This window comes from Ambystoma mexicanum, chromosome 2p (genome assembly GCF_040938575.1).
Source record: "Ambystoma mexicanum isolate Mex_15411 chromosome 2p, UKY_AmexF1_1, whole genome shotgun sequence".
In the NCBI taxonomy this organism is placed as follows: Eukaryota; Metazoa; Chordata; class Amphibia; order Caudata; family Ambystomatidae; genus Ambystoma; species Ambystoma mexicanum.
In genome coordinates, this window is record NC_090923.1 from 556,806,977 (window position 1) to 556,825,672 (window position 18,696).

Genomic DNA, 18,696 nt, shown 5'->3' on the forward strand with positions numbered 1-18,696 from the left:
CTGGCAGCTGTGAACTGCAAAGTGTTAGGATGGTTTTTCCAAAGTCCTGCTATTCAGGACTATAAAACGATCCCCTGAGCAATACAGAATTCCAACTCTTCTTATAGGCCTGTACCACTCAAGGTACTGGTAGGGTGGCAGAGCAGCCAGGCTCATCTTAGGAGGGAGAGGCAGCTGCAGGAAGGTATAAGAACGTGTAGCGTACATATGGTCCAAAGAAACACTTAAACACTCCAGAAGTTATGCAAGAATAATGTATATATACTCAGGAAAAGAGAATTCTTTAGAAAGCCAAGTGCGATCATAAATAATAAACACAGTATAAAACCAATATAATACTTGTGTTAAGTAAATCACAGTGTAAAGACTTATAGAACAGCAGTATGCAATTCAAGATAAGTAAAAGACACTTTGGAGTAAACTTTGCAGTTACTTTTTAGAATAGTAGACAATTCAAAATTAAATAATAATATGACAGAAACAACACCAACACAAGATATGTTATTTAGTAATATTTTCACAGAGCTTAGGCTTTAGGAGTCCTGCCCTATCTAGTTCTGAGCTTCTTATAGGGTCAGATTGGAGATCAAACAGGCAGGCGAAAGCTGTAGAAAGGTCCTGTGGAAATCTTCTGTAAGTAGTAACAGTTGTTGTGGGTAAAAGCAGTGCTCCGGATAAGATGTGGAAGTTGGAGTATTTTACTCGCTATTTTTTAAAGGTGGGAGTATAATTATTTTTAGCGAGTAAAAATGCAAGTCCAGTTCCCATTGAGAGTATTTTAAAATCGAGAACAAATATGTTTTAACTGGAAAACCGAAATGGTTTTGTCATAATTATTTCTTTGCACCTAGTTATTCACGCACATTAAAAGATACATGTTTACTTCTTCCGATCATGCGGCCATAATAGCAGTTTTTTCCTGTGGTACTAAATGCACTACTGGTCCAAGCATATCCATGGAGCTGTGCGGGTGAAAGCAGGAGTTCATGGTTCTACGTGTCTGTTTCCTATTTTTTGTTGGGAGTATTTTTACTCTCTATGTTTATTGTTTGGTAGTATTTGTCTACTTCTAGGGAGTAAAAGTGGCCAATACACCAATTATCTGTAGGGCTGGATAAAAGGGTTCAGGGACTTCGCAAAAGTAGAGGTCTCCCTGGACAGCCAACCTCCAAGTTGGAACTGGTTCCAGACAGACATGCCAGAAGACAAAGAACTGCAGAGTTTCGGACTCCTTCCTTGTTTCCTGTCATCACAGACACTCTGGAGCCTTGGCAGGCTACACAAGGGATTCCCGCCAAAGACTAAAGTCAAACCCGGAACTCTCACACCCAGCACAGCAGAAGGACCAAGAAAGGACAAGCACACAAGAAATGGTGAAAAAAAGAATACAGCCACGATTTGGAGTCAGTGGTGACCTCTTTGTGCATTACTGGGGCTGTAAGCACAGCCCGTGGGTAAAAATTACCCAAAGGTCGGTAGAACATGTCCACTGCCACCAGCCATTCAGGTATTCCTGTCATTGTAACATAAATGTTACAGGAGCAGTGAGTAAGGGGATACTGTGTAACCCCTCGGCACTCCACATAAGGTGGTGTGTGCTGATCTCACTATCTCACAATATAAAAAGTAGAAAGGATAAAAAGTATTCCTCTACCATTGGAAACACGTGTTCCCAAAAGGAAAATAAAATAATATAAAAAGGGAATCCCAATGGGATCTCCAGCAACAATGCACAGAAAGTGCTGAGTGCTGTAAAAGTAAATTACAGATGCCATTGACACTTGGAGAAAAGCATGACTCCATGAGAAAAGTATAAAAAGAGATACAAAAGGTTACCAAGGGAAGAGCAAAAGAATGGGTGAGTGAGGGAAAAAGATTTCCACTCACTGACGAGACTGACCAAAAAAATCCAGAAGTCCAGCAAAAAGTGCTGGGGCACTCACAGGTGAAGGAGATTTGGCATACAAATGAAACATCTACCTAACACAAAGTGAGAGAAAAGGCCAGTGGAAGGGAATAATTCCCAGTGGCATTGTGAACTGCAAAGTAAGCCTGAGGAACGGCCAGTGGCATAGTGAAATGGAAATGTGAGCCTGAGAGAAGGCCAGGGGAAGGGAGTCATTCCCACTGGCCTTGTGAGCTACAAAGTAAGCCTGAGAAGAGACCAGGGGAAGGGAGCCATTCGCCTGACAACATGAGAATATCTAGAGCAAGGCACCTGGGGATGGGAGCTATTCGCCAGGGACTCAATGGTGAAGAAACTATGAGCAATAAGGAATGTTAATGTTTGAGTCAGAACTTTAATCTGGAACGTTGTTTGTGCCTTGGAAATGGCTTGAGACGTGAGGGAAGGGAGCCATTCCCTCAGGTAAAGATCCCAACTAAAAATCAGAACTTTACCCCTTTGAGTTAAATTGAGAACTTTGCAACTTGACATTTCAACCCGGAACTTTGCTTGGTACTATGGAGAGTAATTGAGAGCTGGGGGAAGGGAGTCATACCCTCAGATAAAGGTCCCAGCTATATTTGGAACTGTGATCTGTTGTCTGGAAGAAGGGAGCCATTTTTCTGAACCAAGAAGATCCACAACCTCTTTAGTTTAGTTACAAGTGTAAGGGACAGAAGCAGGATTTTAACACAGGACGTTGGACTCTTGATTTACATGGACTTCCTGACTAAATCCTTAGAATTTTGGTTGAGGTAGGGAAACCCATCTAAGAGTGAGGAAGAGTTAGCGTTTTCTCTTTATTTTCTGTTGTATAAATGTCTTTGCCAACAGCCATGCCACATGTGTAAAATACTATTCTTGAGTTTAGAATTTGCAGGAATAATAATGGTTCCCGAAAAACATGCACCCACTAACCTGAACCTGTAGCTCGAATGTGTTGAATATGAGAAGTCCCCCCGGGGGAATCTTTTCCTAACCCGTGCTCAATTGCACCAGGAAGGAATGATTCCAGGAGACCTTTATAAAGGAGATGGTGCCCTATAAGTCTCAGGATTGCATGTGTATGAAGTCCTTCTGTTAAACACAGAGTATCTGAACTAGTGGATCTTGTGATGTAACTTTGGGAATCTAATAGGATGTGTAAGGGAAACAAGAAAGACCTGACTTTAGAAACAGGCTGACCTTTCAGAATGCCAAAGGAACAATTGAGAAGGGGAGAAAGGTACCGGACGGCAGATTCGGATTGTGATGCAAAGAAAAAACCTTCTGAATTACGCAGTTGGGAATTGAATCAATGTATGCGATGTGTCCAGATTGAGGCAAGCGGTGACAGGTGGAATGAAAAGGATCTGTTTTGAGCCGTTCTAACACTCGAAAGCCGAGGTTAAGAGGCGGAATCTCTGCCCTTGGAGTACGATAAGAAAGCTTGAAGCGCTGACTGGGAAGAGTAGCAACGCACTCGAGCGTTGTGCCTGCCGCAAGATAACCAGATCCTTGCTGTGGGGGTGGAGCCAAGGTTGCAAGCATCCCTTGCAAGGCTGGAATACTGCAATCGGATGACGTCGCCATCTTGGGAGAAACAATGGCCGCCACCCGTGATTGGGACCAACGGCGCCACAATGACCATCTCCTTCTGTGGGATATGACAGTATGCCCCCTCCAAAGGGCAGATGTAACCGGTTTGCCGGGATGAGAGCAATGAAACCGGTGAACCAGCTGTGGAGCATGAACGGCAGAAGCCGGTTCCCAGGACCGTTCAGCCGGCGAATATCCACGCCAATCCACCAAGTACTGAAGACGGCCCCGGTGGTAATGGGAATCACAAATACCAGCTACCTCAAACTCCGGCCCAGAAGGAGTTGATACAGGAGGTGGACGAGCCACCAGATGACGAGAAAAGCGGTCCACCACATCCTGTTTAAGTTGGGAAACATGAAAAACCGGGTGAATCCTGGACCAAGAAGGAGGAAGTTGTAGACGATAAGCCGCCTCACCCAAACGTTGAAGCACAGGGAAAGGACCAAAGAACTTGGGAGAAAGTTTGGAAGGCACAAGGTGCCGAGGAAGAAATCGAGAGGCCAACCATACTCTGTCCCCGGATGCAAAAACAGGAGCTGGAGAGCGTCGGCGATCAGCAAAACGCTTAATCCGTTCCTGAGCGTTCTGAAGAGAAGTCAGAGCCTTCTGATGACCCTGTTGAATATCCTGCAGCAGACAGGCGACATCCGGAAAAGAAGATGTAGATGACACCCCTAGAGGGAAGCAGGTAGGATGAAAACCATAGGAGCAGTGAAACGGACTGGATCCCAATGATGTGTGATGCGCATTATTATAGGCAAATTCTGCCAAAGGCAACAACTCCGTCCAATTGTCCTGAGATGCTGATACATAGCACCTGAGATAACCCTCCAGTGTCTGATTCAATCGTTCCGTCTGCCCATTAGTTTGTGGATGAAATCCCGAGCTCAAAGCACGAGTAACTCCGAGCATCTTGCACAGTTGCTGCCAATATCTAGAAGTGTACTGGGGACCCCTATCAGAAACAATGGTATCCGGTAAGCCATGAACAGAAAAAATATGAGTGATAAAGATCCTTGCCATCTGCGCCGAAGTTGGTACCTTAGGCAACGCCACAAAGTGGGCCATTTTCGTGAAATAGTCTATAGTGACCATAATGGTTGTACATCCTGTGGATTTAGGAAGATCTACTACAAAGTCTGTGGAAATGATCTGCCAAGGACGAACCGGAACAGGCATTCTAGTGAGCAGTCCTAAGGGAGAACATTGAGGTGTCTTAGATTGTAAACAGACAGTACAGGCAGCCACATATTGCCTCACATCCTCCACGAGATTGGGCCACCAGAAGTTACGGCGGACCAGCTCCGTAGTATTGTTGACTCCCCGATGACCTGCCATAAGCGAGTCGTGACACATTGTAAGAATAGTCTTTTGGAGTTCCGCCGAAGGCAAAAACAGTTTCTGATGCCGGTAACCACAACCCTGAGAGATAGTGAGCCCCAGTGCACGAAAAATGTCAGGGTTCTCCTGTCGAAAAACCAACGTAGCGTTGGCTACGGACTGAAGGAAACTAGAAATCACATGTACAAAACGAGCATTAGGAAATAAAGGTTCGGCCCGGAAATGAGCCCACTCAGCGGATTCCTTTCTAGATAAAGCATCAGCCTTTAAATTACTCCTGCCAGGAATAAAGGTAAACACAATTTCATACGGAGAAAAAAAATGAGCCCAACGGGCTTGTCTGCTATTCCGAGTTTGTGCATTCTGAAGGGCTCGAAGATTATGATGGTCTGTCCGAACCTCCACCGCAAATTGGGCTCCTAGCAGCAAATGTCGCCATTCCTCAAAAGCCCGTTTAATGGCAAGCAACTCCTTCTCAAGTACTGTATAGTTCAGTTCCGAAGGAGAAAGGGTCTTGGACATATACGCAACGGGACACTCCACACCCTGTTCATTTTCCTGAAGAAGGATAGCTCCAAGAGCAAAGTGGGAGGCATCCGACTCTACAATAAATTTCTTTCCTTAATCAGGAGAGAGTAGAATAGGCCCAGACATGAAACAGTCCTTTAGGGAGGTGAAAGCTCCTTCTGCTTGCACAGACCAATGAAATGGAACCCCTTTTTTTAGGAGAGCCGTTAACGGCAAAATGATCTCAGAAAATCCAGGAATAAATCGCCGATAAAAGTTGGCAAACCCCAGGAATCGCTGAATATCCTTAACACAATTAGGAGAAGCCCAGTCTCGGATAGCAGAAACCTTCCGGGGATCCATAGAGACCCCCTGAGCAGATAGAATGAATCCCAAATATGCCACACTGTCTTGATGAAATTCACACTTTTCCAGCTTACAGAACAAATGATTGTCTAGAAGGCGCTGTAGAACCTCTGTAACATGACCAACGTGTTCAGCGGATGTAGTAGAAAAAACCAAAATATCATCAAGATATACAATAACAGAATGCAGAAGAATGTCAGAAAAAATATGGTCCATAAAGCGCTGAAAGACTGCAGGTGCATTAGATAATCCAAATGGCATAACCCGATACTCATAATGTCCAAATGGCGTCCTAAAAGCCGTCTTCCATTCATCCCCCGCTTTGATGCGGATGAGATGGTAGGCTCCCCGCAAGTCCAACTTGGTGAAAATCCTGGCCCCCTTAATGGTTTCAAGGATGTCCACGATTAGGGGCATAGGATAACGATCAGGGACCGTAATCTTGTTCAATCCGCGAAAGTCAATACAAGGACGAAGTTCACCAGAGTCCTTTTTGGGAATAAAAAATAAGGAAGCCCCTGCAGGGGAAGAGGATTCAGCGATCAGACCATTGCGCACATTTTTGCGAAGAAACTCCTTTAGCACTTCCTTTTCCCTAGCGGATAGCACATACAAGCGACCAAACGGAATAGGATGGTCCGGAAGTAATTCGATGGCACAATCATCCCTACGATGAGGAGGCAGTTCGGCATACTCAGTATTGGAAAATACCTTACGGAAAGAGTGATAAGGCTCAGGAATCCCCTGAATCTGGTTTAGCACAGCGGTTTTCAATCCCTCCCCCCCGTGAGACGAGGCAGAAAGTAATTCACCAGCTCCGCGATGAAAACAATGGGCTTGACAATGAACAGAACCCAAAAAAAATGTTCCAGCTGACCAATTAATGTAGGGGTTGTGCACTCTAAGCCAAGGTAATCCCAATATCACAGGATAATGGGCAGTCCTGATAATGTCTAATGTGATGACTTCCCTATGAGTGGAAACGGACATCCGTAAGGGTACCGTCTGTTCCTTGATGGGACCCGAAACCAATGGACTCCCATCTACTGACTCCACGGGAATAGCAATAGATTTGGACGAACGAGGAATTCTAAATTTCGCCGCCCAAATATCATCAATGAAATTACCTGCTGCCCCACTATCCACCAAAGCGGGTACCTCAATTAAACCCAAAGAATCACAAGAAAAAGTAACCTTCAGGACCAACATAGAGGTCTCAGGGACATCTGTAATGTAGGATGAAATGGAGGAAGAAGGGGAACCGCTCACTGATTCCCTAACCGTGGTTCCCCTGACGGTCGGGTTCGAGCGTTTCCCTGCTTCCGAGAAAGAATGATCGGACAATTTTGTAAAGAATGCTCCTTGGAGCCACAATACATGCATGCATAACCCTAAAGTGCGTCGTCGAAGTCGCTCTTCAGCGGATAAAGGACCACGAGCAGCACCTATCTGCATTGGTTCTTCAGAGACGTTTCCCTTGGGGGAGATAATTGAATTGTCAGGCTGGGACCGATAATTCCTTTGCCGTCTCTTTTCCTGACGTCTTTCCAAAATTCTGTAGTCCATCTGCATAACCATAGTTATTGATTCGGCCAAATTAGGTGGGCGAGGAACCCTAGAGACCTCATCCTTTAGTTCTTCATTTAAACCCTGCCTAAAAAGTGTAATCAAGGCGTCATCAGCCAAGGACGTTCCTGCTGCTAATTGTTTAAAGCGAGTTATATAGACCAAGAGATCCAAAGACCCCTGACGAAAATCCAATAGTTGTTCTTGGGCTGAAACGATGGTCTCCTGCCTACCGAACATGGTCTTAAGACTATTAACAAAGGCAGGATATGAATCCAGAATTGGATTGTTTGAAGTAACTAAAGGAGTAGCCCAGGCTAGAGCGGGACCGGTAAGGTGAGCAATCATGTGTCCCACCTTATCCCTATCAGTGTGAAAAAATGCATTTTTAAAGGTAAACTGCACTGTGCAAGATTCTAAAAACTCTCTCAACTTAACCGGGTCTCCATCAAAACGTCCTGCGGGTAAAGGTCCAGGAGGAAGTTCGGAACAACTAGGGGACCTCACTATGTGTTGTCGTAATACAGCATTCTCTTGTTTAAGTGTTTGGACTTCGGCCGTTAGCGACTGAACTGCCGCCAACAATTGCTGTTGTTGAGCCGGATCCATTTCAGTGAGCGCGCAAGAGGACAATTAATTATTCCTGGAAACCGAAAGTAATATAGAAAAGAACTATGGTAATACTAGTATAATTCTTATTTGGGCGTTGCTAACTGTAAAATACTATTCTTGAGTTTAGAATTTCCAGGAATAATAATGGTTCCCCATAAACATGCACCCACTGACCTGATCCAGTAGCTCGAATGTGTTGAATATGAGAAGTCCCCCCGGGGGAATCTTTTCCTAACCCGTGCTCAATTGCACCAGGAAGGAATGATTCCAGGAGACCTTTATAAAGGAGATGGTGCCCTATAAGTCTCAGGATTGCATGTGTATGAAGTCCTTCTGTTAAACACAGAGTATCTGAACTAGTGGATCTTGTGATGTAACTTTGGGAATCTAATAGGATGTGTAAGGGAAACAAGAAAGACCTGACTTTAGAAACAGGCTGACCTTTCAGAATGCAAAAGGAACAATTGAGAAGGGGAGAAAGGTACCTGACGGCAGATTCGGATTGTGATGCAAAGAAAAAACCTTCTGAATTACGCAGTTGGGAATTGAATCAATGTATGCGATGTGTCCAGATTGAGGCAAGCGGTGGCAGGTGGAATGAAAAGGATCTGTTTTGAGCCGTTCTAACACTCGAAAGCCGAGGTTAAGAGGCGGAATCTCTGCCCTTGGAGTATGATAAGAAAGCTTGAAGCGCTGACTGGGAAGAGTAGCAACGCACTCGAGCGTTGTGCCTGCCGCAAGATAACCAGATCCTTGCTGAGGGGGTGGAGCCAAGGTTGCAAGCATCCCTTGCAAGGCTGGAATACTGCAATCGGATGACGTCGCCATCTTGGGAGAAACAATGGCCGCCACCCGTGATTGGGACCAACGGCGCCACAATGACCATCTCCTTCTGTGGGATATGACAACATGTGTGTCAGCCTCCTCCTTCTGCACCGTCACAGTTGACTGAATCTATCTGTTGCGTGAGTGTACTTTCTACTGTTTTCACTTACCTTGTAGTATTATGATTTGAATTAGCTGTGTGTTACAGTAAAGAAGCATATTTTAGATAGTTATTTGTCCGGACAATCTGTTGCTTGACAACCATCGTGTATGCGCACCCCCTTCTAAAGGAGGCCGCCGCCAATCCATTCTCTCTGGTTAACTATCGCCCGATCTCCATCACTCCTTTCCTGGGAAAACACTTGGAAAAGATGGCCATCTCACAGCTTAATCTACATACTGAATCTGTTGGTTGCCTCCATGACCACCAGCCTGGCTTCAGATATGCCAGAAGCATGGAAACTGCTCTCCTGAACACCTGTGAAGACTTGCTCTGCAATCTTGACTCTAATCTCCCTTCTGTCCTCATTCTCTTCAATCTATCCTCTGCTTTTGACACGGTCAACCATGCCTGCAACCTCCAACCTGGTATTAATGATCAGGCCCTGGCCTGGTTGACATCCTTTCTCACTGGCTGACCCTCTCAGGTCCAACTAGAGTCTTTCCTCTCTTCTACACCTCTCTTTCTCTACATGTCATGTTCCCCTGGGGTCTAACCTCTGTCCCTGGCTCTTCAACCACTACCTGGCACCTCTTACCCATCACGTCGCTACTTTCTGCTACAATTTTCAATGTTATGCGGATGACACTCAGCTCTCTTACAAGCTCCCCTCAGCCACCTCTGCATCTTCTCTCATACCAGACTGCCTGGACACAATTCAGGAATGGTGTGCCGCCAATGATCTCTGCCTTAATGCCAGTAAGACTGAGATCCTCCTCATCGGGACACCTGCATCATCCTTTCCTCTCTCTCTATCTTGCCGCCCACTCTGGGTCCTCTTCCTGCTCCTTCCTGTGAGGCTAAGAACCTTGGTTTCATCTTAGACTCCACCCTTTCCTTCTCTACTCACATCTCTGACATCTCTAAGAAGTCAAACTATCAGCTGCACCTCCTTGAAGGTATTATTCTTTTTCTCACTTTACACCAGAAACTCATTGTCTCCAGAGCTCGATCTTAGGTTTTCTCCTGGTTGGTATCGGCTGATTTTGGCTTGGAGAAATTCAGCACCAAATCCATGTAGTGATTTCTGTACAATGCAGAGGGCTTTGAAGTTAATGCATTTTCTTACTGGAAGCCAGTGTAGGCTTCTCAGGGCTGGTATGATGTGGTCTCTTCTGTTTATTCTCAGTAGTAGTCTTGCTGCACTATTTTGGATGCATTTGTTTTTTTGTGAGGCGTTCTGGCATTCCAAGGTAGAGGCTGTTTGAGTAGTCTATTCTCGATGATAGTAGGGAGATGATTGAAAGAGTTCTGTGTGAGAAGGTGAGCTAGGAGAGTATCCCTCTGATTAGTTGCTGAAGGTAGAAGCATTTCTTTGCTATTGCGTTGACTTGGGGTTCTAGTGAGAGTCTGTTGTCCTCGAGTATTCCCAGGTTTTTGATCACAGCGGATGCCTCCAGTTGGGTTCCCATGCATGGAGGTTAGCTCATGCGTGTCTCTATTGAGTTATCTTCTGGGGGCAGGGGTATCATTATTGCTGTTTGTTTTTTTTTTTAGATTGTTGATTGTCATCCAGGTGTACATGTCTGTGAGGCATTTTTTGAGGGTATTGTCTGGGTCTTGGATGGCAGTTATCTTGAAGATGAGTTGGGTTTCGTCTACGTAGTTGTAGGCGGTCAGTCCATGGGTTTGAATGAGTTTCATTAGGGGGCACATCTAGATGATGAAGAGGAGTGGGGAGAGGTTGGATCCTTGTGGTATGCACAGGTGATGTTTTTGGTTTTGGATGTAAATAGTGGTAGGTATGGTCATTCCGTTTGGTTAGTGAGGAAGGATTTTAGCCATTGTAGAGCAGAGTCTTTTATGCTGCATTCTTCCAGTCTCTGGATTAGAATAGTAGGTCTGAGTGTAGGCGGCTGATAGGTCTAGTAGTAGGAGGGCCGATCGGGTGCTGTTGTTTGCATTTATTTTCAGGTCGTCCCCTCCTGGATAATAGTGGCGATTTCTGTTCCTCTAATGGGTCTAAAGCCGAATTGTGAGTGGTCAAGTGTTCCGATGCTTTCTACCTGGTTGAAAAGCATTTTGTAGATGTGGTTCTCAAGTAATTTCACTGGGTAGGGTAGGTTCAATATAGGTCTGTAGTTGGTGGGGTCTTCCGCATTTCCTGTTTCGTTTTTGGTGGTATCATTTTCTTTTTCGAACCAGATGTTGAAGTCCCCCAGAACAATTATTTTATCGTGCTAAATGTAGAGGTTGGCGATGGCGTCAGTTAGCTTTGTTGCAAAGTTGGGGATGTAGGATAGTGGTCTGTAGATCAGGAGAAAAGGTAGGTTGGCTTGGTCGTTGAGCTTTATGTTGATTAGGAGTGTTATGCAGAATTCAATGTCTGTTGGAGGGAGCGGTGTGGCACAGATGAGGTCTTTGTGCACTAAATTGCTTTTACCTCTTCTCTTGTTTTCTCTGTTGGGGGTGTATTAGTTTGAAGTTGTCTGATATAGCTTCATGGGCGATTGTTTTGTATATGTCTGATAGCCATCTTTCTGTGAAGAAGACTCTGTCTGTGCCACCTTTGTTTAGCAGGTCGTACATTTCTGTTTTGTGTTTGGCCATGGATCTTATGTTGAGTAGGCTGCAGTGCAGAGTGTGTGCTTTACCTTGTTTATTGTTGCATATCCTTTTCTGCATCTAGGTCGGAGTGGTGCTTGTCAGGTGTTCTTTTCCTGAGGTTCTCTCTTGGATAAGGCTATTAGTGTCACTGTGAGGCCAGTGGCATAGCAATATATTGAGGGTGGAAGCGGAAGTAGGGTTGAGAGCCATCATATCCACTCTGGGCCTACTCTATGTTCAGTATTAACAGTTCTGAAGCAGCCTGCCCCAGAAGGGAGTTGAAATTCCCAATGGCTGCACATACAACAGATATTAGAGTTTTGATGCAACAATGAAAAGGACGGAGAAGCATTCAAAACACAGATTTGCTTCTTCAACTTCTTAAATGACAGTGTGTCGGACGCCGGCTCACTTACCTCAAACTTCCGGTTCACCTTCCATACGTTTAGGATTTTGAATTTTCGATATTTTGATCTGGTCATATCCACGTAGGTTTTAATGATCTGGAAAGCAAAGGGAAGGCAAGGAAAGGTGAATCAATTAGGAAAAGACAAATGTAAATGCAACTGTGAGACTGGATTTTGAATACATAGAAAATTAAAACCAAGAGGAGAAGCTGTGCTCTTTCATGGGTCGAATGGGGGCAATAAATCACTGGAACAAGTGGGTAATTTGGATCTCATCGATCGTGGCAGTGAATGGTTTGCATACTGTATCATGGGGGAATAAAGGTCAATATTGCCAGCATACCTTGAATTCCTCTGATGTTGGTGGCACAAGGGAGAGCTCGCACTTCAGCAGCATATAATCTTCATCCAAAGGATGAGGGACCGTCTGTTCCAGCATCTCTTCTTCCTCTTTCTTCACCTTATTGGCTTGGAGGGTTTGGGCAAGTTCAATATCTGCCAGGACCTGCCAGACACAGATCAAAGGTTTTATGGAGCTGCAGAGAAGCAGGAATGAAAGAGGGTGGAGGCACATTTTGAGTTACTACCTTGTGGGCGTGCCCCAAGGGACATGTAGACCCCTGTACATGTCGACTGAAAAGTGGCCTAGGCAGGCATGCAGTGAGGTGTAATGGTCTGTGGATGCACAGCGAAGAGATGTGTATCGGGAATATAGAAACAGCAAGTGGTGTGTGATGTCATGTAAATATGCAGCGGGTTATTGATGCCCCAGTAGACGCTAGTGGATGTAGAGCCAGTTGGGCTATACATGGTGGTCAGTTGTTTGCAGTTGTGCTGCAGGGTGACATAGCCTTTGGTAGTTGTAGAATAAGGACTGTGCTTCCCTCCTCTATGAGCATGAAGAGAAGGAGAGTAAGCAGATGTCTGCAGATATACAATAAGGGGTGGGTAGTCTAGTCTACATGTGCACAATGGCATATCTCTCACTGGAGATGTGCAGCAAGGAATCAGCCACCCCTACTTGTTTACTACTGGTGTAGTATTCAATGAACACATTGATACTTGGATATCCTTCCAAATAATCCCTAAAGGAAGAAAGAAGCATTGTCTTTTTCCGTGACCTGTGCATGCTCACAAGCAGCATATCCTTCTTTGCTTGGATGCCTTCTGCTGTATCAATGATCGGTGGCCGCATACGCCCAAAGTTATGTGGGACGATGGTGTAGAAGCGGGATGAGAGCTCTTCCAGATTCTTCTTGAAGGCTTTGCTCTGGAGCGACCGTTCAATCTCCTCCAGGGCCTCAAAGCCCTTGGCGATCTGTTGCTTACTCAGCTTCCCCAAAGGCATTTTCTTCACATCTACGATACACAGAGAGCCTTTAATTAATCTAGGCATTGTAACATAAAGTAAAAGAATAGGACAGCAGAGCCTTGCTATTAAAGAGCTGAGACGAGAATGATGGGGAAGAATAACAAATGGTGGAGTATGTTAATATTAAGTTGTTTTGTAAAGCGCTCTTTCAGCGCAAAGGGAACATTGGCGCTGAGATTACAGACTTCAATGACCCTACAGTGCAAGAATAACATAACAAAGATCTAATGGTAGATGAAATAAGGATGTGTTTTAAAAGCGTGTCTTAAGGTGAGGTGATCATCATTTAAGCGAAGATGAACAGGTAAAGAACTACAAGCATGAGGTTGCCTGCACTGCAAACAATCTACCTCCCCAACAAGCTAGATGAAAACCGGGAACCACTAAGAAAGCTTTTGTCAGAGGATCTGAGCGTCCTGAACGACAAGAAAGGGATGAATCTGTTAGTTAAAAAGACTGGCCCCTGAAATGTAAGGGTTTTACATTATTCACCAAACCCAAGGATTTAAAAAGAACTCTTATCGGAAGGAATGTATAGTATGGAGAACTGAAGACACATGGCTCTACGACCAGAGTTTAACACCTTCAGCTTCGTTTTGAATAGTTTGATGTTTACAAATAGTACCAGAAGGTAGCCTCGGGTATGCAGAATTGATTTAGTCAAGCCTACTAGTGAAGGCCGTCCCTAACTCAACTTTATGAGAAAATCTCAAATAATCCAAAAAGATTTGGGGAGTCTGAAAATGGAAAGACAAACAGGCTGCAAATACCTGTTTAAAATGCTGTTAATAAAAGACAATGAAAAGTCATAAAGAATGCCTACATGGGCATGAGTTGTGGGATTATGATATGTATTCAAATATGAAGGCCAAAAACCTAGTAATCCAAATGTTTGTTATCAGTCAGTGGGTGGGCTAGCTCGGGATGTCTACAAAGCAATTGCTGCGTTTGTGAGGGACTACATTTTTGATGATTCTTGTTCATTCAAACTCGTACACCGTCCATACAGTATCAAAAACCTTCCAGGGAACACTGTGCATGGCATTCCAACCGAAGGTTGTGCTGGGTGTCATCTGTGTACAAAAAAAAAGAATAGACTGCAAAATCAACTTAGATTAGTGAATGGTCACATGCAGAAATTAAAAAGAAGCGGGCTCAAGGAAGAACCTTGCAGAACCTCTCTAACTATTAACATTGAATCAGAGTCATATGGTGGGGGAGGTACAGACTATATGCCTAGATCAGAAAGACTGTAGCCAGACCAAACCTCTTTCTCTAAAGCCGTAGTGGTAAAGACTGCCAAGGTGAGTGGGGTGGTCTACCATGTTAAGACAGATCTAAAAGTATCAGAGCACAGACACCTCCCCAATCCACCATTCTGCAAAGGGCGTCAGAGGCAGCCAAAACCACAATTCCGTGCTTCTACCAGGAGCCAGCTCGCCAATCATCGAGAAGTTCAAGAGTTATCCCCTATGAAAGACAGCTGCGATGCAGCTACATTCTCTACAGGTGTGGCTGGATAATGCAATAGGGAAATGGGATGAAACTGAAGGGGTTAGAAGGATCAAGGTTTGCTTTTATAGAAATACGAATATACAAAAGGCTTGCAGTACTGTCAACAAGTGTTTTAGTCATCAAATTTGACTATTAACTATGATTTATTTTGTAATCTACAGAAAGATAAAATATGTACAAAATCCAACTGGGCTAAGAATGTGCAGCGTTTGTTCAGCCTCTCACAAGCAGATATCTACACTGTTGACCTATACATCAACGTTTATGGCAATGGGTTAGTGTCAGTCACCAAGTCTTTTGTTTCTAATGCTGGCAAGTTTAATGTTATGGCAAGTAAGCATGGCATGAAAAAAAAGGATATGATGGTGGTTGAAGAATAAAATAAACTGTTCTAAATGTTACCCTTTCACCCCCCAAAATACCTCACCACAGTTCTTTCTCAAGGTTTTCTAACCTAGAAACAAGGAAAAGGTGTAGCTATGCCTCCCACTAGAGAACGCTTCTGGCGTGAAACCACTAGGATGAACGGCCTTGCTGCGTACAGGACGACAACCATGCTCTTTAAGAAGTCTGCTGATATAGAAGCACGCTTTGTTAGGAGGATTTCTCCAAACCTTATTGCGTAGGGCTATGAGAGATCTGTCCACACTTAGGTTGTATGGGCTTCCACATAATTGCCCGACTCACCCAGGGTAAGTGTGAACAGGCAGCCAAGGCTACACTCTTAGGAGGTGGGCAGGATGGTCAAAAGGCATAGTGTAGCATAAACAGAACCCAATAAGGTAATGTCTTAACAAATCTGGAAAAATATTTTCTTTACAGAATCTGTCTGCCAATACAGCAGGTATGCAACCTTTCGGGTACAGAGTTTTAGCACCTCTGCAGAAGTCACACAGTGGTCAGGTTTCAGTTTGAGAGAACATTTCAACATAGCGGATCAGGTTTTTAGAACTGTAGAAAAAATCCAATAATAACCAGCGGTGTGAGCACAAAAAGAAGGTTTTGCAGTTATGGCAGAGCACAGCTGTCAATTTCTTCAGGTTCAGCACAAGTCCCGGTTAGGAGTACAGCGTGTGCTCAATGCAAAGCAATAGGCCAAAGATGAAAGACTTCATGGTTAATGGGAAAAAGAGGATCAACGTTTCCAGCATCATCATCATAAGGATGAGTTCAACATAAAAAGGTGCAGGACATGCAGGTGAACATTTCCTGAAGAGGGAGAATGACCCAACGGCCCGTGTTGAGATAGGGCGACAACGGAAGGACAATCCTGAAGCTCTGGTATGGTGCAGTTAACACGCAGGCGAGGTTCAAGTCTTCGCAAACAAATAGTCTCAACTGAGCTCCAAAGGTTCAGAGAACTTAAGCATGGGGTTACTCACAGTTCCATTAGGTGATATCTGTGTCCTGGACAGTTCTGACCCGCTGTCAGTCCTTCAAGTTAGTTGGTGCTCTAGCAATGAGGTAAATGGTGCTGGGTACGGCTGGGGCTTTTTAAGTTAACAAGAATTCATAGGGGTGCGTGACCTAACTTATCGAGCGCACTCAAAGTAAGGGAGCGCTGGTTTGTTTTCATGTGTCCATATGAAGTCTGGTTTTGTCTACGGATGCATGTTCAGGAAGGGAGCCTCCTTTATCTTCCTCTGGTAAGTTAATCGTCAGCTGCTTTGGGACCGTCTACAGTCATTAATGGAAGTATGGTGCAGAAACCCCTAACTTAATAGCACACTGGGGAGGTGGATGTATATCCAGCTTCCAAACATTTGGCAGCCACCGAGTTAGGGATGGTCGCCACCTTCAATCCTTCGTAGGCAAACACTTAGGATGTTGTTTCAGACACCCATTCATACATCTGGTCATGAAGAGTCTGAGCGGCTAATATAGAGTCTCAGAATGGATGTGATCTTATGTTGTCAAAAACTCTTCCTCGCTTATTGGGTAAAACACAGGCTTGTTCGGAAGTCCCTGTGGACCTTCAAAAGTATGTTACCATATTAAGGAGACAAAAATGTGAGCCCTGAAAAGGTCAGATGAGTGCAGCAGTGCGCATCCATCTATAAATACTCCAGCCAGTGAGCGACACAGAAAGCCGAGCTGGAGGCCTGCAAGGGAAAAGAGACTCCATCTCATGAGAGTTATAGGAACTCTCATGGGCACAATATAAGGAGTTACTTAACTAGTAAGGCCCGGGATGAAGTCTCACACGTGATGGAGGGGGCGAGGGATGGTGAACCACTGGGGCCAGCAAAATTAATAGGGACTGTCAATGTTGCAGACAAAGACTTTTGATTCAACAGTCTTTTCAGTGTGAAAACAAACACTGCACCTAGTCTATAAATATATTCATGAAAGTGTGGTTGTATGTTTGGGGTTGGCTCCAGCCCCATAACAGTTGGTGGGCTGAAATGTTGGCCCAAGGTCGGCATACCAGTCTTGGGTGTACTGGCTATAGTGAAATTTTACCAACCCCACCCATTCGCCCTGCACAAGGCAGAGTCCGGCCCTGTGCTATCAATGTGGGTGATTTCGGGAGATTGACGATTTTGCGATTGTTGTCTCCAGCCCCACCACAGTTGGTGAGCGGAAGATTTGGACCGAGGTCAGCATATCAGTCTGGGGTGTACTGGCGATAGTGAAATCTGACCAACCCCACCCATTCGGCATGCACAGGGCAGGGTCCGGCCCTGTGCTATCAGTATAGGCGATTTCGGGAGATGGCAGATTTTGCGATTTCTTAAAAATAGTAAGTTAGGACACAATATAACATACACAAGGCTATAGCAGACCCCCACCTGCATGTCAGCTACAGACCCGGGCAACACCAGGTGGATACTGCCAGTCTACAAATAAGTGCTGTCCCAGTCCTTTTTAGTCTCTAAAAACAGGCAAATACTCCCAACCAAGTAAGATGGGTAGTTAAAACACTCCCAACAAACAATAAGAAACAATGGACACTGTTAGGGAGATTTTTCATATTTGTGCCAATTCCGTCCACCCGGGAGACCGCCAGCACTTTTTGCAGGACTTCTGGATTCTTCGGTCGAGTGAGTGGGAATCATTTTTCTCACTCACTCATTCTTTTACTCTGTCTATGGGAACCTTTTGTAACTCTTTTAGTACGTTTTTGTTGGAGTAATGTTTTCCTCCAAGTTTTTATGGTTTACTGGAATATACTCAGCACACAGCACTTTCCTTTTAATTTTATGATATTTCCTTGTGGGAACACATGTTGCCAACGGTAGAGGGATACCTTTTAGCCTTTCTACATTAAAAACTGTAATATCAGCACACACCACTTATGTGTACAATGTGTATCCGCTGGATGTTTTCACACCCTCGGCAATGTACAGTAGGATCACCATTGACCCAAAATGGTAGCTGTATTCTTTTTTTGCCATATCTTGTATGCTCGTTCTTTCTTGGTCCACCTTCTGCCATGCTGGGTGGGGGCGGGGGGTCCTGGTTTAATCTTTGTCTTTGGCGGTAATGCCTTGAGAAGCACGCCAAAGCTCCAGCATGTTTATGAGGGTAGGAAACGAGGGAGGACACTGAAACTCTGCAGCCTTTTGTCTTCTAGCATGCCTAAAAGGACAGCCACCCCCCAAAGTTTGAATGGAGCATGAGTGCTGATTGGCTGGGTTCCTGGATAAATGGCTTGAATCCTGAACCTGAAGACAAGCAGACCACTGGAACAGAAGGACTGATGAGGAAGAAGAGGGAAGACGTTCGAAACCACTTCCAGAGGACCGGTGAAGCCTGCTGTGTAACCGCTGCTGCACGACCTCTCCTTCCAAGCATCAGGGGAGCTCCGAAGGGAATGACTCTCTCCTTTGGGCTGGTGGGACCAATCAGCCTTTAGACGGTCTGCAAATGAGCCATCCCACGACATGCT

The 18,696-nt window shown here is 44.8% G+C and overlaps 1 protein-coding gene across 1 annotated transcript in view; it reads right to left on the reverse strand.

The window, feature by feature from the left end:
- LOC138566554 (protein mono-ADP-ribosyltransferase PARP3-like) overlaps positions 1-18,696 on the reverse strand; it is a 503,923-nt gene that overhangs the window by 124,509 nt on the left and 360,718 nt on the right. Inside the window, exons 6-8 of the mRNA XM_069644027.1 lie at positions 13,053-13,276; positions 12,261-12,422; positions 11,927-12,013 (exon numbers count right to left, since the gene is read on the reverse strand). Coding sequence (XP_069500128.1) covers positions 11,927-12,013; positions 12,261-12,422; positions 13,053-13,276 — 473 coding nt within the window. The remainder of the gene's footprint in view (positions 1-11,926; positions 12,014-12,260; positions 12,423-13,052; positions 13,277-18,696) is intronic.